The 20,925-nt window shown below is 52.4% G+C and overlaps 10 protein-coding genes across 10 annotated transcripts; 5 read left to right on the forward strand and 5 right to left on the reverse strand.

The window, feature by feature from the left end:
* Positions 1–7: 7 nt before the first annotated feature.
* On the forward strand, positions 8–3,453 carry CLUP02_03769 (uncharacterized protein; the record flags this gene model as incomplete). Its single annotated transcript, XM_049282786.1, has 20 exons — positions 8–65; positions 190–262; positions 333–468; positions 848–980; positions 1,057–1,121; positions 1,176–1,260; positions 1,318–1,401; positions 1,471–1,553; positions 1,625–1,665; positions 1,715–1,839; positions 1,900–1,939; positions 1,992–2,124; positions 2,195–2,202; positions 2,265–2,349; positions 2,418–2,632; positions 2,710–2,816; positions 2,885–2,895; positions 3,011–3,051; positions 3,138–3,151; positions 3,242–3,453. 20 exons carry the CDS (start codon positions 8–10, stop codon positions 3,451–3,453), a joined length of 1,749 nt encoding a protein of 582 aa, XP_049139929.1.
* Positions 3,454–3,686: 233 nt separating this feature from the next.
* CLUP02_03770 (uncharacterized protein) lies at positions 3,687–4,464 on the forward strand (the record flags this gene model as incomplete). The annotated part of the gene is made up of 2 exons (XM_049282787.1): positions 3,687–4,016; positions 4,081–4,464. The coding sequence occupies 2 exons, from the start codon at positions 3,687–3,689 to the stop codon at positions 4,462–4,464; spliced, it is 714 nt and encodes a 237-aa protein (XP_049139930.1).
* A 111-nt stretch (positions 4,465–4,575) lies between these two features.
* Positions 4,576–5,046, forward strand: CLUP02_03771 (uncharacterized protein; the record flags this gene model as incomplete). The annotated part of the gene is made up of 2 exons (XM_049282788.1): positions 4,576–4,809; positions 4,840–5,046. 2 exons carry the CDS (start codon positions 4,576–4,578, stop codon positions 5,044–5,046), a joined length of 441 nt encoding a protein of 146 aa, XP_049139931.1.
* Positions 5,047–5,133: 87 nt separating this feature from the next.
* On the reverse strand, positions 5,134–7,277 carry CLUP02_03772 (uncharacterized protein; the record flags this gene model as incomplete). The annotated part of the gene is made up of 12 exons (XM_049282789.1): positions 5,134–5,235; positions 5,295–5,352; positions 5,416–5,534; positions 5,615–5,738; positions 5,792–5,836; positions 5,911–6,121; positions 6,162–6,300; positions 6,336–6,447; positions 6,513–6,560; positions 6,642–6,664; positions 6,732–7,044; positions 7,090–7,277. 12 exons carry the CDS (start codon positions 7,275–7,277, stop codon positions 5,134–5,136), a joined length of 1,482 nt encoding a protein of 493 aa, XP_049139932.1.
* Positions 7,278–7,633: 356 nt separating this feature from the next.
* On the forward strand, positions 7,634–8,896 carry CLUP02_03773 (macrophage migration inhibitory factor; the record flags this gene model as incomplete). Its single annotated transcript, XM_049282790.1, has 3 exons — positions 7,634–8,020; positions 8,076–8,471; positions 8,525–8,896. The coding sequence occupies 3 exons, from the start codon at positions 7,634–7,636 to the stop codon at positions 8,894–8,896; spliced, it is 1,155 nt and encodes a 384-aa protein (XP_049139933.1).
* A 1,487-nt stretch (positions 8,897–10,383) lies between these two features.
* Positions 10,384–10,611, reverse strand: CLUP02_03774 (uncharacterized protein; the record flags this gene model as incomplete). The annotated part of the gene is made up of 1 exon (XM_049282791.1): positions 10,384–10,611. One exon carries the CDS (start codon positions 10,609–10,611, stop codon positions 10,384–10,386), a length of 228 nt encoding a protein of 75 aa, XP_049139934.1.
* A 608-nt stretch (positions 10,612–11,219) lies between these two features.
* CLUP02_03775 (uncharacterized protein) lies at positions 11,220–12,537 on the forward strand (the record flags this gene model as incomplete). The annotated part of the gene is made up of 3 exons (XM_049282792.1): positions 11,220–11,461; positions 11,520–11,621; positions 11,679–12,537. 3 exons carry the CDS (start codon positions 11,220–11,222, stop codon positions 12,535–12,537), a joined length of 1,203 nt encoding a protein of 400 aa, XP_049139935.1.
* Positions 12,538–12,665: 128 nt separating this feature from the next.
* On the reverse strand, positions 12,666–14,064 carry CLUP02_03776 (uncharacterized protein; the record flags this gene model as incomplete). The annotated part of the gene is made up of 5 exons (XM_049282793.1): positions 12,666–12,719; positions 12,809–12,973; positions 13,028–13,198; positions 13,401–13,696; positions 13,758–14,064. 5 exons carry the CDS (start codon positions 14,062–14,064, stop codon positions 12,666–12,668), a joined length of 993 nt encoding a protein of 330 aa, XP_049139936.1.
* A 1,128-nt stretch (positions 14,065–15,192) lies between these two features.
* Positions 15,193–17,916, reverse strand: CLUP02_03777 (anaphase-promoting complex component Cut20/Apc4; the record flags this gene model as incomplete). Its single annotated transcript, XM_049282794.1, has 7 exons — positions 15,193–15,530; positions 15,593–15,742; positions 15,795–15,852; positions 15,905–16,615; positions 16,667–17,252; positions 17,303–17,630; positions 17,685–17,916. The coding sequence occupies 7 exons, from the start codon at positions 17,914–17,916 to the stop codon at positions 15,193–15,195; spliced, it is 2,403 nt and encodes an 800-aa protein (XP_049139937.1).
* A 646-nt stretch (positions 17,917–18,562) lies between these two features.
* On the reverse strand, positions 18,563–20,326 carry CLUP02_03778 (adaptor complexes medium subunit family protein; the record flags this gene model as incomplete). The annotated part of the gene is made up of 5 exons (XM_049282795.1): positions 18,563–18,652; positions 18,706–19,513; positions 19,565–19,767; positions 19,824–20,267; positions 20,324–20,326. 5 exons carry the CDS (start codon positions 20,324–20,326, stop codon positions 18,563–18,565), a joined length of 1,548 nt encoding a protein of 515 aa, XP_049139938.1.
* Between the last annotated feature and the right edge of the window lie 599 nt (positions 20,327–20,925).

Genomic DNA, 20,925 nt, shown 5'->3' on the forward strand with positions numbered 1-20,925 from the left:
TGTGAGAATGGATGCCGAGAAACGAACGGATGTGTTTGTTAGGCCAGTGCGGGACACGACGACAGGTTGATGGAGGGGTGGCAAGCGTGAGTGGTTATTATATCGGTCGCGACGCCGCGGGTACCAGCGCTATCCCGGGCAAACGATACAAAGGATAAAGGATATGCCTGCCAGTCTGCGTCCCACAAGGTCCAAAGCGACCCGAGACATCATTAGACTTCTTTGACAAATACCCAGCCCCGGTTCTCCTCACAACACTGGGGTAGGAGGGAAAGCTATGTGCATGCCATCTTTTTCGTGATTCATGACCACTTGACGAACACACCCCCCAGACTGCATATGTGTGTCAGGGAAGAAAGTGTGGCTGCCCAGAACCCGAGGCTTTGGGTCGGGGCGACCAGGGATGTTCGCGCTGCTGCTCGCAGGATTCTGACGGTCATTTCTCCCATTCCAGTTAGAGTGTCATCGGTGACATAGTACTCCGTACTCCATAGTCAATTGTCAAAGTGGTCGGGAAGTTCGAGGGCAGGGTGCCGTTCTAAGGGATGGTCAACATCCGTCTGCACGATAGAACTGGAGAGATATTGGCACTGAGCCATGACTTCAGGACTCTCGTAATTACAATGATATTCTGCCGTATTCGAGCCAATGACGTTCGATGTACCCTTGAAGATGGAATACTCGTTAATCTCAATGTGAGAGAAGAGTGTGAGAGGTTCTCTGCAATGCAGGTAAAATACCTATAGAAGCCTTGGGAGTCTCGAATTCGGGCCAAGGGGTGCAGATCTGCGGGAGCGCTGCTGGGAAAGCCAAAGCGGTGCGAATTGTGATGGGCCGGACCCATCAGGCACATGTGAAAATGCTGCGGATAGACAAGGAGGGCTTGCTGGGCCTGGCTAGCACCTGTGTGGGCAATCAGGATTCCCGTCCGCTGTTACCTGCTTTCCTGAGTTCTGTGTGCCTGTTTGGTCCTCCCGGGAGTCGAAAGAAAGGAATTCGACCGGCCCGGCCGTAAGTTGGTCTGTAGATCATTAGAATGCAATGACGGGTGATGAGCGCCTGGTTGGTTCCAGTCAGTTGGGCTGAGCCAGGGGTCAGGGGCCTGGACAGGGGATGTCTCGGTGGCCGCTGCAGTCTGCTTATGCTGTAGTCTGTGTGTCTGTGTGTTGAACCAGGGCCTTTCTGACGAACCATTGAATTTGGGTGGTTCTCAAGCGTCGTATCCCTCGCTTGGCTATAGACAATCTCAGCTGAAGCGGAGTACGTAGTCCCGTCCTGGTCCGGACTTTTAAAGTTGCTGTATTGGATGACATTCAGAGAAACCCTGCTGCAAGGAGGACAATGTCGCCTGTCAAAACCCAATGATACTCTGTAATTCGCACAAAGAGGCAGAAATATATCGTGTCTGCCATGCGGGACATGGATCAACGACTGACTGACCTGCTGCAATGCATCTTGATGGTGCAACAGGAGTCAACCCGAGCATCTGGGACACCCAAACCCAGAGGGATGGACTTGGGAGCCGTGCCGCAGTGAATCCCCGTGGCGCCACGGTGAGACTTGAGTCGGCGATTCGACCTGTCACTTCGTAATCGACTTGAATGGGCGAACCGTCACCCCACAGTCTCTGGCTGCCGAACTCCGAGTCCTGGGCCAATACTTGCAGTAGCCAGCTGAGTACGGTAGCCGCAGTGCTGTAGCTGGCAACCTTGAGACCTTTGGCTTTCGCTAATGTGCTGACGATGGCTTGCTCGACATTCCACACCCGGTGGACGTTGAGAGCCAAGCACCTAAACTCTCGCTTCCCACCGATGTGCAGTCACGTCTGCCAAGTTCATCGTTCGCCAACTGAAGACTGGTTCGCTAGTCTGTCCAAACTGTTCTGACACCCTGGACGAGCTGGGGTATCAGCTAGGTTCGGCCGCTGGCCCGCTACTTTGTCCGTTAATGGCCCGCGGGCTAGTGCAGACAATTGTTGACATGCGGAGCAGTCGGCCCTACCCGGCGGACGCCAATGTCTCTTGCAGTGGAGGCCAAGAACTAGGCCGGACTGGGCCCAAAGGTATGGTCGTCTTACCTACCTGTGAAAGACCTTTGGACGAGGCTGGTGCCGCAAAGAGCTTCGTGTGCCGGCGATAAACCGACATGGAGTTCGGATCAATGCTCTCTAAAACCATACACTATCCGTGTCTAGGTGCCGCTGTAAGTAGTCGTCATTTCTAGTCCGACATGCCGGCTTATTGATGGCTGCAGAGTTTTGACAGCCCCAACATCAGTTTGATAACCGCAGCCGGCTGCAAGGTTGGTACAGCCTCATCTGCAAGCCTGCAGTTCTTCTTGTTGTACGGAGTATGTGCGAATACAATTGCTTGCTTAGCTCACCCTTTTGTGGAGGGGTCTGATACCCTGTCGTCCAGACGCCCCTGATGATGTGGAATCATTACCATCGCTCTCGGAAGGTGGAAACGCCATTGGTTGAGCAGTGTGCTGCATGTCGCAGCTCAGAGATGAGACACACTCGTGGTCATGGAGAGTTCATCGCAATCCAGCCTTCAGGAACGAACGTGTCGGACAACGTCGCGGTGACCACCAGTTGTCTCGTCCAATCTCCGTGCCCGTACTCCGCAACCTTGTAATTCCGTGTCCGTGTATGTCATCAGGCCTCAAAGAAGAGAGACCAACAGCAGGCTTCACAATTTGACGCTCAAGTTGGGCAGCCTTTCGTGAAATCCAGCTGGCGAAGTTGTATATTGGTTTTGCAGATACGAAGGAGCGCATTTCTTTTTCGTCGGCGTCGGCGTGGGATGGAGTGGATGGTAAGCCGTCCCAACATGGAGATGAACAAGGTCAACTTGACTCGCCAGCTGGTGACGCAGCTAACCAGTTGTCAATAGAGTAGGTAGGAAGGAAAAGTATCACGTGATGACCCCGCTTTTCCCATGGCACTTCCCGTTCATCAGGTGAAAACAAAAGAAGCTTACCTAAGGTAAGTCGCCTGGCCTGGATCAAGGATGCCGGGAGTGCATTTCATCTCCACTCTTCCCGCTTGACGTGAGCTTAATCCTCGGATTCCTTTTGACGGCGGCAAATAAGAACCTCCAACATCAAAATCTGATTCTATTATCACTGACTTGCAGCAACCTCAATTGTGGTCACATCCTGATCAGCGAATAAGCGTTCTTGTTTCGATTTTCGAAACGAGGTTATCTGCACCTTATCATTGGCCTCCCGCCATTTTAAGCGCCGGGGATGACCGCCAATGGGACCGGCATTTGCGGGCTTCTGACCAATGTGAAGCTCACCGGCTGTTCAGGGGTGCCCGATGATCGCCTCCCTCAGAGCCCCGAGATGTCGCCAGCGCGGCTATCTTGCATCGGCGCAACGCTCGTCACGATAATTTTGGACACTGCCTTTCTTTCCCCATGTGTGTTCAAGATTACGTGCCGTGCCTAGACACGGCACACGGCGCGTATTCAGGCTATAGAGAGGTTGTATATGTACGCACCATGATCGCACTTTCGTAGGTCTGTGATACTGGAAAACCACACAACTGCCTGACTGCCATCCCGTTTTCTCTTTTCTTACGTATTTTCTTTCCTGGAGATTGTTTCTCACATTACGTCTAATCATTCTCCATTGTAATACACCTCATTTTACGACAATATTTCACGACTTTCTCTTTCGCCATGTCTTCCGATCTCAAGAACGTCACGCAAACCTCGGACTTTGAGGTCGATTCTGATGACGCTCACTACCCTCCTCGCGCACGTCTTCTTAAGACAGTCGATACTGCAAGAGTCAGCTTGACGGCTGTGGCCCTTCTCATGAGCATCACCATCCTTGGTACATCAGCAGATGCCCTGGCTGTCTACGATGCCACCCATGTACCAGCCGGCTTCATGCTTCCGCTGTGGCCGGACGCCTTTGACTTGCGTCCAACAGTCGCACTCGTGGTTGGGAGCTCCATTTTCATAATCGTCAATCTCGTCTCTCTCCTTTTCAGTCGAGTTCAAAGCGTAAGTCAGGTCTGCTTTTTGACATCGTACCTTTAGGAAGTCAGCTCAGACTGACATCAAAAAGCTGCGTGGTCAAACTCTCATCCACAACTCATTGGCAGTGGCCGCCCCATCTGTTGGTTTGGTGGCATCGATCATTGCCATGTCCTTCTTCTACAGCATCAACGCATCGATCACGGTCGACACCCTACAGAGCTGGAGCTGCCGCTGGTCCGATGTTGTGATGATGACGAGGCCGCATTTCGGTACCCTCTGCAAGCAAAGCAAGGCGGGCCTCTACCTGTCCATCCTGCTGATCCCGATCGAGGCCATCATCGTGGGAATGGGCGGCTATCAGATGATGCTCGAGCGGTACATTAGCAAGTCCAACAGAGTAGTACTGGAGCAGCGCAAGTCTGGCAGCCCGGTGCCTTCATCAGTCCGCGACGTCGAGGGCGATCACCACTGAGAGGAGCGGCTGAGTGTTCGTTCAATAGGCCTAGGTTAACGGTCGTCGTCTGCTATGTATCCACAGGTTGGGTCCAGGGGATAAAGAGGAAGCCGGAAACGGAAGTTTTCCATGCTTGTAATCAGGCGTCAAGGATGTGTAGCATTAGCAGAGGTGGGAGCCAACTACGTCACGTATCAGCGTAGGTATCCAATTATTCAATGTTTTCTGAAGTTTTCGCGTCCCTCGTCTGCAAAAGTGAATGGCGCTTCTCGACTTGCCGGTACCAACTCAGGGTTTGATCCGATTTTCATCCTTTTAGCAGCTATGCTCCTCGATCGAAGGCTGCATGCGGCATTCCCCGAGGTCTAGCAGCTTGAAGCTTGCAGCCACCAGGGGATCTACGAGCCGCCACTCGAGTGTCCGCTGACGCAGGTGTATCCTCAACGTGCATTTAAGTTGGTGAAACCTGAGAAGTTCCTCGATTATGACCGTTTGCGGACGAAGTGCTACTGCACTGGAGTGGATAAGGGTCGATGGAGCTGGCCGCCCCTGCTCCGGCACGATATGCTTAGCCGCCCCTCTAAGGATATCGGCATGTAGATTTTTGTTGCTACTTATCCATGTAATCCTCGAGTCTACGCAAAGTAGCAAGCGAGGGTTTGGGCCATAGGCGAACGAGTTTCAAGCTTATAATCTTGTCGGTAAAAGAGTCAAGGTGAAGTCTCGCTCAGACCGCTTGAACCCCTTGATAAACGACTGTAAGTCCCTTGGGCGCTGAAAACCATCCTCCTATCTTGGAGAGAGCTTGTCCCCTATCTTTGAGTTTCAGTGAGACGCCTTCAAGCCACCAAAGACTCGAGAGACAGCCAAACCGGAGTGAAGGGTCGTATGGGGACTCGGGAGTCGCTACACCAAGTTAGACGCACGACTGACGACCACGGCTAGGGCGGCTAGGCGCTGCCGGGCGACAGGTCGACGCGGAACGATTGGCCCGAAAGCACAGCGCGTGCAGTGTGCTTGGTGAAGTTGGACTTGGGGACTTGGGATGAACATGGAAGAATCAAAATGAGCGCCGCTTTGGCCCTCGACTAACAGAAAGTGGCCGTGAATTCTGCTCATAACCCCATCCTTAGCGTGATCCACCTCTCATCTTTTCTCCGGTACGTACCCTAGCGTATCTGCACCTGCACCTATGAAGGTACCTCGTTTGCTCCAGTGCCCACTCATGACTGCCAATGGCTTTCCATTTCCCATGTTTTAGACTACCCGGAAACATAGTCATTCCGTCCAATCTTTACCAACTCCGTCGAACCCAGCAGAAACACACTCGCCTGTTGTTAATCACCGTCTCCATTGTATTGACTTATTCGCCTTTGACGCGGCCTTGTTCCTGTCAAGACGGCGCAATCAGAACCGAAGGATGGAGCCAGACGGACGTGACGGACTCGACTACTTCGGACCAACCCTCCAACCGTGAGCTTGCCCAGCCAGTCCAGACGGCTCCAGAGCCCAGAGGAAGCAGACTTGCCACCCCACAAACCACGCGAAATCAGCAAACAAGACAACTTCTTTCTCCCTCTCTTGTCAGCGCTTTCCGGATGTCGCACAGTCCATGATGCGGCTGGCCGAGCAGCTGGCTGCGGCGTGCCTTTGACCTTACCCTTCTCGCTCTCGTCTACCGATATTTCAGGCACCACACTCTACTACCGACGTACCGTAGACCGATTTAGGCGCTACTACATTCCAGAGCGGCCCTCGTGTGCTGAACCCTGAATTTCTGGTATCCAGACTGCTTTTGACCATGTCTCTGGCCCATGCCACATTAGCACTGACGGCAGCGGGAAGGCTCCAGACCTGCGGAATCCCAAGCAATCTCTCGTGTCGCAGACATGTAGCTTGATAAATTGAGGGCTGCAGCGGGCAACACTGCCGAGAATGGCAGAGGTAAGGTATGAATGAACCAAGGCACGGTAGGATGATTGCGGGTTTCCAGGTTGTTCACTTCGTGTGCCACCCACATCCAAACTCCATGGTCGCAATCAACGGAGAACCCTGGCAACACACACGTTGTAGTCCAGCCGTAGACAACTTTAGGTAACACGGCCATGCCTCGCCTCCAGACATCGCGTGGTCAATCAACATGAGGTGCAGCCCTCCCACACATTCGCTCTAGAGTAGTTCAAGTAGTTTGTTACCTGGCCACATAATCTACGGTCTGCTACCGAATCTTTCCCATACCAATTGAAGTACTAGATGAGGCAAGTAGCCCTACCTACGTAACGTACCCTGAAATCAGAGAGCACCGGTATCCAAGTGAGGCAAAAGAAGATGCGAGCTTGGGCAAGCTTCGTCCAGTCCAGTTCAGTCCAGCCCGCTTTCTTTCTCCATCTTTCCTCCTTCCGTTCGTTCTGATCGACCTGTCTTGCGTTGAAACCGGGCTTCGTCAAGTGGGAAGAAAGGCGTAGAGTGCGCATCTGGCCTTGGCTTTTTCCGTTTTCAACCATTTCCTCGCGTTTCTGGGTGGCTAACCGCCTCTGCATCGATTCCGTCCCAACGACTCGCGCCCCCATAGCTCCTCCGGCTGACGACCAGCAACAGCTAGCACCAGCCATCTTCACCTCATATAATAGTCCCCCGAGTCACCAGGCAGTCGGATCTTGGTTTTTTGGGTATTCGCTCGTCCAGCTGTTTGTTTCCCGTATCAAACACCCTCGGAACTCCGCCTGTATTCCGCCCAGCGCGTCTCGTCCCCTTGCCACATCTTGTAAGATCGGCAAATCGACTTCTATCAGTGGCTGGTCCTTTGCATCGACCTTCTGCGCCTTTATCATCCTGTCGGCGACTGTTTCTAGCCCTAGCCGCCTCGAGTACGAGAGACTCCGTGCGCGTCGACCGCTCGACCTATCTACACTGCACTCTTGACAGCTGAACATATTACGCCAAGTCCAAGGGGAATCTAGTCGTCCAGACTTTCTCAGTTCGCTAAACATCACTCGACGATAGCGGTTGGTCTCTATTCGGTACGTGTTGAGCTAGGTGGTTTATGGGCGATGGACGACACTAACACGGCCGCTACTAGTGAAAGACGCCGTTCCCAGACAGCCACGTCTGATACATCAGCCCAATTCTTAAGCACCGTCGAAACACCTTTATCTCAGCTTCGGGCCTTCGAACATCGTCGCAGAAAATGGCTGACCCTGTCTCCCCGCCTTCTTCCCCTCCCGCGGACTCTGTCACCCCTAGCACAACCAACTCTCACCCACCCGTCACCCCCGAGAACAAACGTCTTTCGCAGGTCGGCGGTATGTCTTTTGCTGAGAGACGGATGAGTCGTCGTCCCTCCACCGCACCCACTCCTATTGTCGAGGGAGACGGCCTTACCAGAGACGTCATTCACTCTTTGCCCGGCGATACTCGCAACAGCAATAGAAAATCCAAGACGCAAGCCGACATGGCCAAGCGCCTCAGCTCTTACTACGAGGAGGCTTTCCAGGGCGATAGGGAGTCCAATGTGGTCAAGGATCGCGCCTATGCTGAGGCTATCGTAATGGCAGAGCTCCGCACCAACGTCATTGTATGTACTCTCCTCGCGTCACGAGTGGAGAGCTTCAACTAATTCATTTTCCTAGATCAACGACGAGTTCAGTTTCATCACGGACTTCTCATACCAGCTGTCGGTTAGGTACCAGCGGCCAGTAACTTCGATCGTGGTCAACCTGCAGCATGGAGCTTGCATGCTCTTTGGAGGTACCTTTGAACCGGCCTACACCATGTCGATTCACGCATTACCGCTCGAGGTCGGCGTAACCAAGAACAAGAGGAACACGGCTCTGCTTCAGAAGCACCTCCACGAAGCTCTCGGCGTTGCGCCCGTCCGTGGATTCGTCAAGTTCGTTGAAGTTCCTGCGGAGAACATGGCTGTTAACAGCAAGACCACCGCTTCTCACATTGCAGAGATGACCGGCAAGGAGGAAGAGACCATTGCCGAGCGCCGTGGTCGCAACCGCAAGAGTATCAGTGGCAAGGTACGTACTATGAAAATTATGGGTGAATACGAGAGATATTAACAGACTTGCAGTCCATGTCAGCTCTGCGCCACGGCTCCATTGTCGGAGGCAGGAAGGGCTCTGTCTTTGACTTTAGAAGAGAATATGTTGCTCCTCGCAAAGATTCAGTTATGCCTCCTCCTCATGAGCTTACTCCTCCGCACAGCGCAACCGATGCGCCTCCGATCCCTCCGATCCCCGAGGCCCACGCCAACAAGACCACGGCCCCGGTTCCCGATGAGAAGTCGGATGCGCCTGTCAAGGAAGTTGAGAAGGCACCTACCAACACTTCCGCATCTCTCAAGAAGTCCAAGGTGGCAAAGCGCAAGAGCAGCTTCGTCACTTCCCTATTCTCTCGCTCTCCCAGGAACACGCCCGCGCCGATGCCCACCGTGGCATCGTAGATGGTGGCTCTACTTCCCTCGCCCAACTGAAGTCCCTCTTTCTCTCTGTTTTGTGTTGTGCTCATTATCGGGTCTGGAGCAGTGGTCAAATTGGAAACTTGACGAGGTCAAGAAACAGAGCATTGCATCGATAAAAAGGGAGACGGAGTTCTGCATTACAGCCCGCTCGGGCATGCTGGAGTCATAGTCTTGGAATTCAACCATTTGTAATCGTATCTGTCCTGTCTAATAGTAGGAGTTATGGTTGGGAGATAGACTGATCTGTACTCGTCTCAATCAAGCTCGTACGTGCCAAAACTAGGCATTCACTAATTATATCACACTGATCATCAACCATCTTTTGGACCATGTTCTTCGCCTTCTAAGTGACGTTCAAGTAATTAGCCAATAGCACTTGAGACATCAAGTGTTATAACTTCTTCGATGACAGATTGTTTTGGAAATGCCTCCTTGGTCGACGTTATCCGATTCTACCGGGCTTCACGAAGCTCCGTTAGAACTCTGTGTGATGAATTTGGTCCCGGAAATCTCATTCGCAACCTGGTCGACTCATCAATTGAGGTGGGGTGGTGAATGCAAGCAAGTATGCCTTTTGCGATGAGATGAATGGGGTGACAGTATCCGTACGGGCAGTCTGATTGAAGTAGGTACGTTAGTACCTTGGAACCTGCAAGGTGGGTCTCGCTTAAATTGCCAGCGCTGCCCGCTCAAACGCGCTCAGCACGGGGTTTTCATCAACTCAATGTTTACGTTATCTTATCGCTGCTCCTGCATCGTCATTTCTCCGCTACCGCCTTACTTACCACTTAGGTACGCAGTACGGATACCTTAGTCGTGTGTGATTGCCTCGCCCGCCCACCCGCCTTGCCCGCTCCACACGTCTGATATGCAACCTGGAAACGGTCACGGCATACAGATACGCATCCGTTGATAGGCCAGAACCTCTCTAACATCCCGTACCCAAACGAAACAGGCTTCTTTACTCAGCTTCTCTACAACCACTGTCGGAGGGTCGGAAGGGGTTCTACCAAGCAAGAGAGCGGCACATATTTTCGCACCTGCCTGTGTCAGCGTCCATTTCGGGAAACGAAAGGGTCCTATCAGCGGCCGTCGCTGTGGAGTGAGGCGACCCAACGACTGAGGCTTGACAACGATTGACCTGCTCAACGGCGCAAAGCAGGCTCGTCTCGTGAACTAAACGGCAGGACCTGGAGGAAATAGTTTGGGGAGTCTTGGTGGAAAATGGAAGTGAGTCCTTACAGTTTCTTAGTGTCGTGGTCTCCATGTCCTACCCAAGCTACTGCGGCTCTTTTTGCCCTGCCTTTTCATACACCATTTACGCTCCCCCGGTGAGGCTTCGACATACCAGTCCCGAATACAAGACGAATCAACCATATGGCTATCCGGGATATGCCTACTGAGGGTTGACTCTTGGTTCGAACGCTCCATAGCAGACCCAAGCTCGTTTGAGGAGACAGATTCACTTCTTACAAGGAAGTTCTGAGCGACTCGAGCATTGTCAGCATACGCAACGCGTCGGCCTTCTGCGTCACCTCAATGGTCATGCCAGGGAGGCCATCGGACAACAGGAGAGCCAGCATGGGTCGTCCGCGGGAACGGGGAGTCAGGTCGCTGTCCCTCGTCAGATCAAGCGGGAAGGGCTGAGCCACGGTGTCATGGATGATGTGGTGTCTGTACGACAGTGAGATCAGCATCGAGTCAAAGCTAGTTCAACGCTCTTGGGCATCGACGTATGATTCTTCTCGAAAGGAGACCGCATGAACGCCAACTTTTTCTCAACTTTCCGCCCCTGCTTCCCAGCCACGTTTTCTGTTACGAAGATGCGCCAGACCTCGAGCCGGCAGATCTCTCCTGCGTGTGTCCGTCGATGGCGGTCGTATTCTTTCGACGTGTCTGAGAAAAACAAGCTTTTCAGATCGGGACATCTTGGAGAAGCCGCGAGCGAGTTGATGCGAGGGTTTGGTGGCAGGTCAGCCAGGGAAGCGGGAGCTCCCAGGGCCTCGCTGGCAAAAGTTTTGTTTGAGAGACTCGCCTCGATTCCCGTCACGGATCGTTGCCAGGCTTGAGATCCGGTCGACCTCATCAAAGAATCCGCACAAACATCGAGTGTCCCCTCGGTCTGTGGCATCCATCTTCCCGAGACAGCAACAAACAAAGAAGGGCAAGCAGTCTACGGCATTGCAACCAGCCCGGCGAGACTATAACTCGCTCACGCTCAAGCCCTCGTGACTTGTCTGCATACACGAGTTACGCATCGAAGAAAGCTGGTTGCCTTTCAACACGATCCCCCCCCCCTTGCGAAATGAACAAATCGCCCCGTTCTATAGATTCCATGCTGTCCCAAGCGGTAGATGGCTTAGGTGTTTCTTCTTACGGGGGTTCTTTGCGATCAAACGGCCGTTTAAGTCCAGCTAGGCTAACACTCCAGCGTGTCTACGATCAGAGTCAAGGAGTGCAGCCGCAGGATGCGAGCAAGATGGTAGAAATGCCTCCGGGCCCCCCTGCAAAGGGCAAGCCCAGACTCCTTTTGATGGGTCAGAGAAGGTATGTCATCCCTCCATGCCGGTGCTTCATATGGATTACATACCAATTACAATGGCAGGAGCGGCAAGTCATCAATATCGAGCGTCGTCTTTCATAAGCTCCCGCCAAATGAGACGCTTTTCCTGGAGTCGACAGCTCGTATTCAAAAGGACTCCATGGCGTAAGGCCTCAAACCAAGCCAATGTGACGAGCAACCTGTCCCACTGACTATCTTCAGATCCTTCATGGACTACCAGGTCTGGGATTTCCCTGGTCAGATTGACTTCTTTGAGAACCCAAACTTTGATATGGACGCCATCTTTGGCGAGATTGGCGCCCTCATCTGGGTGATTGATGCGCAGGACGACTATCTCGAAGCCGTAGCCCGTCTCAACGCCACGGTCCTAAACCTCCAGCGCTTCTACCCGAACATCAACATCGAGGTCTTTATCCACAAGGTCGATGGTCTCTCGGACGACTACAAGCTCGACATTCAGCGCGACATCACCATCCGCATCCAGGACGAGCTCTCTGACCACGGCTTCGAAAACGCCCCCGTCACATTCCACCTCACGTCCATCTATAATCACTCCATCTTTGAGGCCTTTTCCAAGGTCATCCAAAAGCTCATTCCCCAGCTCGGCACCCTCGAGGCCATGCTCACCAATCTGTGCCGAACCTGCCGCTTCGAAAAGGCCTACCTCTTTGACGTGCTCTCCAAGATTTACATCGCCACCGACTCCGCCACGGCCGACATGGCCTCGTACGAGATCTGCTCCGACTACATTGACGTCATCATCGACATCACCGAGGTCTACGGCTCCTGGCCGCGGTCCGACGGCCAGCGCAAGCGTCTCGAGGCCGAGCCCTGGAACGCCAAAGTCGAGGACCAGGTCGCGTGCAACTGGGCCGAGAGCTGCATGGTCCTGCACGACTCGCAGCGGCCTATCATGCTGCGCGAGGTCGATCGGTACCTGGCTCTCGTGGCGATTATGAAGGAGGACTCGTATGACCGCATGCCGCTCGTCAATATGAATGTGGAGGCTGTCGTGCAGGGTGTCACCGAGTTTTTTGAGATTACAAAGTCGAGAAAGTGAGACTGGTCTGGAGGGCGTGTGTAGTCTATTGGGATTGAGGATGTGTTAGCCACATGCGGCTGTGGTATAGCCATGAGGCTTAGATATTTATACATATTTCTCCTCGACACAACTTTTATGCCTCTTGGCTAGAACCTCATGTGACTAATCGATTCAAGTGAGAGTCTTTGGAGCTGGAACTCCTACGTAGAACAGGTTAGTGGGAAAAATGAACAGAGGAGAGAGAGAGAGAGAGAGAGAGAGAGAGAGAGAGAGAGAGAGAAGGTCTTACATTAAGTATCTCGCCAACCCGATAATGCACGTCCAAGAAGATTGAGTCTGGTAGCTCGGGGATTCCAGAGTCTGCAGAAGTGAATTCTACTACTTTGGGGTAGTTTTTGAATAGGTCGATGGCGGGATTCCACGCGCAAAACCAGCGAATGTTGTATTCCGTAGTCTCTAAGGGGTCAGTTGCGATCCAACACTTTTGACAAAGACCATGACAACTCACCGAACCATATTGCTGCTTGAACCCGAAATCAAAATACCCAAAATCGCCATGGACCTCTGAATTCGTCATAAACGCGTTGCCAGTCTGACTGATGGTGTCGGGTCCGATCTTCCCTTTAAGTTCCGGGAAGTATCTCCACAATGCCCACCAAGTCTTTGCATTCGCGCGAGCCTTTAGATTCTGTTAGTAATATCCCATAAAATGCTGGATGGCGGCAATGCCTATCTGACTCTATCTTGCTCATATACGCCCGTGGATACTTTCAAAAAGGCGCAGATATCGGAGGAAGACTAGAGACGGATATTCTGACGCCTCTAGCAGTTGATAGGATAGCAAGGGGACTTTTCTATTAAAATCAAACGATCTCACTCACCTCCATCGCCGTCCGCTCGTTAGAATCCCCAATCAGGAAGGGGATGATATGGACGCATTCTAGGGTGCTCATACGTCCCTGAGGCATCATCTGGCCAGAGTAATTCTTCTCCGACCAGCCCCTGTCAAAATACTTCGTGACGACACATTGGCCGCCATCCCGGAGGAGGCAGTCCCGCCTCAACTTTGAATCACAGACATATGACTCGAGCTGCTCGAGAAGTGAACCTGGGCCGTCTGCCCCGGAACTCGAAGATACGATGTCGTCTTCCGTTCTGCGCTGTGAATGAGTTTTGACTTGGTAGTTGTAGCCAAGCGTTAGCTTCGATTCATGGCGGGGATAGAGTATATAACCTACGAGGTATCAAGATAGCCTGGACCAAAAAGTCACGTAGCTGCCTCAGCTTGACTGGAGTGTCTCTGTAACGCATAATCTCCGAGAGCAGAACCAATTGTCCGCTGAGTGGGAGTTTGTCCGCGAAAAGACGAAGTACTTGGGTAGTGTCGTCCTGTGTCCCGAGGGGGGTGTAATTCGCGAGCATCTCTAAGACTTCGTAATGTTTCTTGGCCCAATGTTCAGAGTCTGATGATGCTAATGTCAGTTGGCTGTCAATGACGGAGCTGGCGTCTCCATTTCCGTCTGGGTGGTTGGCAATCTCGTCCATGTCGTGGTTGGGTCCGTATTCGAATATGAATACCGTCTTGAGAAGAGGAACTTATCGGCCGTCGTGATCGTTAGGTTTTGGTAAATCTGTACGATGTGTGCCAACTGTGGGACACATCCAAGGCTATTTTAGCGAGTTCGAGCGACGCAAGACAAACGCTGAGTGAGGCGCAGACATCAGAGATTCGTTACCAACTCTATGACAAGCAAGGACTTCGGGAGTGGTATGAAGACGTTATCGAGTTCCTTCCGGAGGGACCACAGGCAATAGACCACCTGTCCAGATAGAAGAAGCGCTTGTTGAGAGCCAAGACAACGCGATATCGAATTCGGGAGTACGAGCTGCAGAGGAACGAAATAGACGGCATACCTGTGAACTGAGACTGACAAATGTCTCCGAAGAAGGCTTCTGTCCTCAAATCCTGGGGTATGGTGGGCATAGACTTCATGGGAGAGATCACTCCTACGGCAGTGGGACGGATTCAAAGACAGGTCTCACTACATACTGAAAACAACTCTTCAAATAGGAAAATTTTATAACCTTGATTATTTGATGTTTATCTCCGTAAAATTGGTCCAGCACCCGGCTAGGTAACTTATGTGCCTTTCTGGAGTACCGGAAAGTACCTTCTGGTCCAGTAGAAGAACAAGGTTTATTTTATTCCCAGGACTTTGACAGACCGTGGCTGAACTTGCCGCCTTCGTAAAACTTAATGGTAGCTAGACCGAGTAGCCCGTTCCACGCTGTCAGGGCACCTTGTTATCGAGGACATCCAAGCGATTTTCGTGTAGAGTCACGAGTACGAGAATGCAGTTTGAAAAAAACAGTGTGGCGCCCACCCAGCAGTTCCGTGCTTGCCAAAGTTGATGTAGAAAAAGGAGGGCTCGTGCAATGCTTTCTCCAGTCAAATATTCTCATTCACTCATTCACCTATCCCAAGTCATGAAGCTAAGGTAATTTTCTCTCCATACCACTCTAATAAGCCTACTCTCGATGAAAGAGCTCATCTAGCCTGGCTGCCTCTAGCCTCCGCGTGCCCAGCACAGCCATGCGTTTCTTGCTGAGCGGCGTAAAACGCTTTGGCGGCACCCTGAACATGTTACCCGGCGATAGGGGCACGGGCAACTTCTAGTCGCCGCGTGCGGCTGCCGCTGCCGTTGCCGTAGCCGGTTTTCGCGGAGCGTCCTTGTCGTCATGGCTGGACGCGAGGCTGAAGACCCTGTAGACCGAGCGGTTGGCGCCGAGGAGGCACACGCGTGCCGGGACTTCGCCGCGGGCGTTCGTGACATTCTGTACGTCCATCCGTATCGGCGTGAAGGACTGGTCTTCGGGGAGTGTGGTCGTGACGAGCCCTGTCTGAATTTGTTTGGTCAAGGGTGTAGAGACTGGTAAGTCGTTCTCTTGGTAGGGAACATAGTTGATGGCGGGAGACTGTATAGGTACCATGATGACATTGGCGGGGCTTCCTAGAGAGAGATTTAGTAGAAGCCTTACTGATGAGCTATAAGATATGCAGGTCTTGGTGTACCTTGTATGTTCACGAGCAGAACTAACGTAGTGCTGTCCATGAACTTGACCTCAGCGATCTTGCCATTGTCTACAGATAGAGCAGCAACCGTCGTGGCAACGCTGCTGCTGATGCCGTTGATGATGCGGATAGATGTTCGGAATATGAAGACTATCAAGCTGTTAGTATGAGACTCGGCTTGCTCTCGCGAGAAAGTACTGACACTCTTGGTCCCGGCCCTCTCCAGTCAGGGCGGTAAAGGTGAGGCCATAAACTTCGTCCTGAAAGAATGTCAGTTATACGTGTCAACAGTTGAGAGATTTCAAGACTTACGTCTTGTCGTTCCAAGCACATGGTAGAGTCAATTTTTGCAATTTTCTGGCCCAATCCGATCTTTGTCGGCTGACCAAATCGAACGCTCCTTTTTTGTGCTTCGGCAATATCCTTGAAGACTCCATTTACGCGGGCAGTAAGGTAGTCGACGAGGAAGCCAACGTTCGGGAAGGCCTTCAAATATTCTTGTCCCTCTTCCTGGCGTTTGAGTTGGGTATCTAACTCTTCGAGCATTGACTTTCCGCTTTCAGCTCGTTCCCAGTTCGCCGAGTAATCGTCTGTGGCTACTTCGTCCAAAAATATGACCATGGGGCTCTCGACAAGGTAGCGCTGCACGTAGACAAGGACCTTGCTGTTCTCCATTGTAGCCTCCTTCTCTGTCAGTTCTTCGCTCGCCGAGTTTGGGGCCGCAAAACGGTCAATCTGGAACCGCATCCATGTAGAGAAGGCATGGAAGAGGTCCAGTTCGTCCATGACGTTCAGGAGAATCTTGTGTCCGACCATTGTGAGGCAAGATACGATATCCATTGCGCGAGTGATCTGGGCCACAGAGAAGCCAATGTCGTCGCGTGAGTCGTAAAACTGAGCAAGTCCACGCAGGCGGCTGAGTATGATGGCACATCGTTCCAACGACGGGAGTAAATTTTCATGGATCAAACCACGCAGGTTCTCCAGTCCTGCCGTCACAGCCTTATCCCAGCGTTTGTGGCCCTTGAGATGTTGTCAGAAATGAATCACATAGCGAGAAAAGCGTCTACTTACGCGCTCAGCTAAACTGTCGACCAACCATTCTCGGAGGGGCTCATGCGCATGGCCAGTGACAACCGTATGGAAAAGAGCTTGAACAATGTTCGTCGGCCCATGTGCTATCTGTTCCAGGTCTCCCTCAACACTACGCAAGAACTTGGACGGTAGTTCTCTTGTGTTCTTATACTCTACTTGCATGTGGAGCTGCGTCTGCTTCACATAACGCAGCAGCTTCTGTAACGTAGTGAGTTTTGACGCCAGGAGAGAGATGTTGATGGGGGATGAGGGTATAAAGGGCAGATCCATGGGAACCAAGTATACTGCCTGGTCGTTGTCGGCTGAGGATTTCAGGAGGAGAGTGTGAGTGGAAACTTCTGGATGAGAGGCATGTTGAATGAGCTGGAGAACGCCTGGTCTGTACATGGAACTTGGAAGCGTATATCGGAAGTCACCGATGATGAAGGAATCATAGATGCTGAGATGGAGGCGCCCATCGCTTGTGCCTACCACCATGACGAAGACTTGGTCACTATCTTCTGTGTTGAAGGGCTGGAACAGGAAGTCTATGCCAGTTCTCAAGGTGAACACCAGGCCATCTTCGCTAAAGCCACAGTCAGTAACGACATCTGAACCATGGCAGACTTCACTTACCCTGCACCAGCACTGGAACTAGGTAGAGGACTGATATTTGGCAAGGCAGAGTCTACCTCCAAGAAGGTGAGTTCTCGGGGTAGATCCAACGGGGCCGGGCTGCCGGGCAAATTCAGCTCCTCTGACATGAGTTTTTGCCATGGCTGCGCAGGCGACTGCCGGGCCATCTTCTGCGGCCTGCCCACAATGTTGCGCGACCAACCGATGTGAGTGATGTTTGGCGTCGCTGTGTCGTCTCCACAGACGCGAATGTGATGTGCAGCCTTGTTGTTCTCCAGGCCCATCAACCTCACGTATCCGTCGCTCCAGCCAACAGCAAGGAACTGCCCTGTGATCAAATTAAAAAAAAAATTCTATAGGTATATTGAGTGCATCTTCGTACCATCTGGTTTCCATCTTACAGCTTGGGGCTCGGGAGCCTGTTGACCGGGCTTCGCGAACTGATGGATTTTGGACACAACGTGTTCCCTTGGGCGGTAGATCAAAAGATTTTTCCCGTGTGCGTCCCAACTGACCGAGAGGTCAACCGTTGGGTTACTGCATGGAAAGCCTTCGGCGACGCGGTGGTCGAACTTGGTATCGCTGTAGTGCCGTAGCTGCATGGCTTCATCCATTTCGGATATACGAAGCTATCCGGATTGACAGGGGAGTGGTGACGCCTCGAAGGACCATTGCTAGTCCCGTAGGACGATTTGCTGACAGAAATTACCAGATGTTTGGTTATTGAATTTCAGGAAATCGAGCTGTGCAGTCCGTAGTTCAATTAGGTATCGGCGAATCTGCTTCGCGCAAATAGCCGTTGTTGTTTGGAAGGTTCACTCACGTCTTTTACAAATGTAGAAGTGAGTTGAGGTACATCAAGCAGGTACTCCGTACCTCTCAATCCAATGTCCGTTCTGTGGGAACTGCACCCAAGGTTGTACCTGCCACTGACAAGGATGAGTTAGCGCCCCGCGCAACACTGTCACTGCAAGACGTGGTGGATCAGCACCTTGATCGAAATGGAACACTTTGTTTTCAGTGCAGCAGTCAATTCCAGGGCAAAGATGATGTTAGTCGACAAGGTGAATAACTTCTTTTACTCGAGGCTTTCGCATCCCCTAGACTCTCTAAGATACATTTCATTTCATGCAGCCAAATATCATGGCCGTTTCCCAGCACCGCAAGTCAACCCGCTGTTTGGAAAACTCATCAGTTGGCGCCGAGCTTTTGCTACCCCTGACTATCCCGCTCCAATCTCAATCTAAAAGTACCTGCATTCTATTCGATTAAGAAGTTGTCTGCGTGAGACTTGATCTCCTTCGAGAAGGTAACCTCCTCGTCCTCTTCAATCAAAGAGACAGTGGTAACCTAGTATGTGCATTAGCTTTCTGGGACATCAAACTGCCAGAGTCGTGACTTACATCAACATCGATGAAGGGCGAGGTCTTTGAGAACCTGACTGTCATTGGGAAGAAGTCGTTCTCGTCATTGGTCTCGGCCTCGAACTCGAAAGAACCGCTAGGGTTCTCGTCCGAAACCGTGCCAATGTTCCACTCCAGCGAGTCGCCAGAAACCTCATACGAGGCATCAAAGCTCGATACCACAGGTTCACTGGCCTGGTAAGGGATGATCACGCTAACGTCCTTCAACGTGTCCCCGCCCGTCAGCTCGTACTCGACGGTCATGTTGTACTTGTCTGCATCCTTGTTGATCCAAACAGTGAATGTAATGGGGCAAGCGCTAGTATCGTCTGCCTTGGCCGTTGCTCTCCAACGCAGGACACCAACGGACTGGTTGATAGGGAAGCCACGCGCGGTGTTGCTCATCTGGATGGTCTTGGAGCTGTTGAAGAGGTTCTTGTCGACGTTGGGGTGCGTGCGGAACTGAGCACCGTGGGAGGCATTGGCAGTCAGGTTCAGCTTGACCTTTGTCAAGCTTGGGTCCGAGATACGAAGGTTCAGGTCACCGCTTATCGCAAGGGAGTTTAGGGCGCCCTCTCTCGACAGCTTAGCACTAATAGCTTCGTTGACCACGATGTGAATGGCGTCCCGGTCAAGAGTAGAGGAAACACGAGACTCTGCCGCAGGCTCGGGAACGTGAGCCGGGGTTGGCGTAACAAGCGGGGTATCATCGACTTCGGCTCCCATTTCGCCTCGAACGCGCTCGAACATGTCGGTGGTCTTCGACTTCTTGCCGAGTTGCATACCCTTGCCCTTCGGGGCACTCAGCCTGTAGATGTTAGCCAGCAGCCTCCGCCACGCATATCCAAGGGTCGCTTACTTGTTGAAGGTTTTGTTCTTCTCAGCTTCGTACGAGTCGTACGTATCCGTCGGGGTCGGGCGCGTAGGTGGGGTGTAAGTCGGGTAGTTGGGTGTTCTGGGCATTCCACCACCGACACGGCCAGCTCGAGCCGACTCTTTCCGCTGCATCTCCAGCTGCTTGGCCTTCCGCTTGCGCTCCTCTGTCGCCTCCAGCTCCTTGTTCTATTCTCACGATCAGTATCATGTATCTCAACATGCTGGGTATCGGCTAGACGGACTCGTGCGATGATCTCCTGGATCCGCTCCTCGTGACTCTCCATGTCGAGGAAGGTCTTGATCTGGCTGATGGTCAAGTTCTCGCGGTATCCCAGCGTTACCAGCTCATCGAAGGCGCTAAGAAGTTCGTATGCATTCTTCAGAATCTCTCTCTCGTCGAGGCTCTTGCATGTGCTGGTCACAACCTGAGCGAACAGGTGCAAGGAATCGATGTCTTGGAGAATGTTGGATTGGCGGTTGGTAATGAGTACCATGTAAAGCTCGTCCAGGGGCTGATAGACAAAGCGCACATTGTCTTGTTCAACGGTCGTGTGTTGGGTGCCGCTGTCGGCGAGCTTCGGGAAGGACGCGAGGAGGGCTTCAATGCGGGATCGTGGCATCTCCCTGAATTGGCGGGAGAGGACAGCTTTCCCGCCGCGGGTGCAAATCGAAGCTGCGAGGACGACCTGAAGGTGTAAGCATGTCGATACGGAAAGTGCAGCAGCCGAAAGATTCCTCTTACCATTTTGACGGAGTATGATGAGAGGTATAGGACGAATTGGAGATGTAGGTGGACTGTCGCAACTCGACTTCAAGGTCCACGCCAAAGGAGGGACCACACTGGGAGCTTGAATATTGAGGTCGGAATTGTGAATCTGGCCAGTGCACTGACCATGCTACCTTACGTACAGCAGCTGAGGCTAGTCCAAAAGTGGTAAAGCGGCAGCTGCCTCCAGAAGGCGCGTCAACCTGCGCTTACGGCACGTAGAGGGGCTGCACCTGGGACCTTTTTTTAAATTCCCACGCGCTTTGGTCAACTCCACCTCATCCGCACTGCTTGGCCTCAACTCGCCATATCCATACTCTTTGTTACCAAAGCTCCCTTTCCTCCCTCAGTCCATACCTACGAAGACACCTTGAAACGATAGCGTACCGGAGACTCAGATCTCTAGGCATACGAATCACTACCGACGTGACATTCAACCGATACCTGACTATTGAGCTTTCGTCAGCGCCATCGAGCGGACATCCGAATCCTTACAGCCCGAACCTGCCAGACAAAGAGACAAGCGTCCCGACAGAGGCAACGAAATACCTACCGCGAAACCGAACATCGCTCTACAA

Source organism: Colletotrichum lupini, chromosome 2, assembly GCF_023278565.1.
Source record: "Colletotrichum lupini chromosome 2, complete sequence".
Taxonomy (NCBI): domain Eukaryota; kingdom Fungi; phylum Ascomycota; class Sordariomycetes; order Glomerellales; family Glomerellaceae; genus Colletotrichum; species Colletotrichum lupini.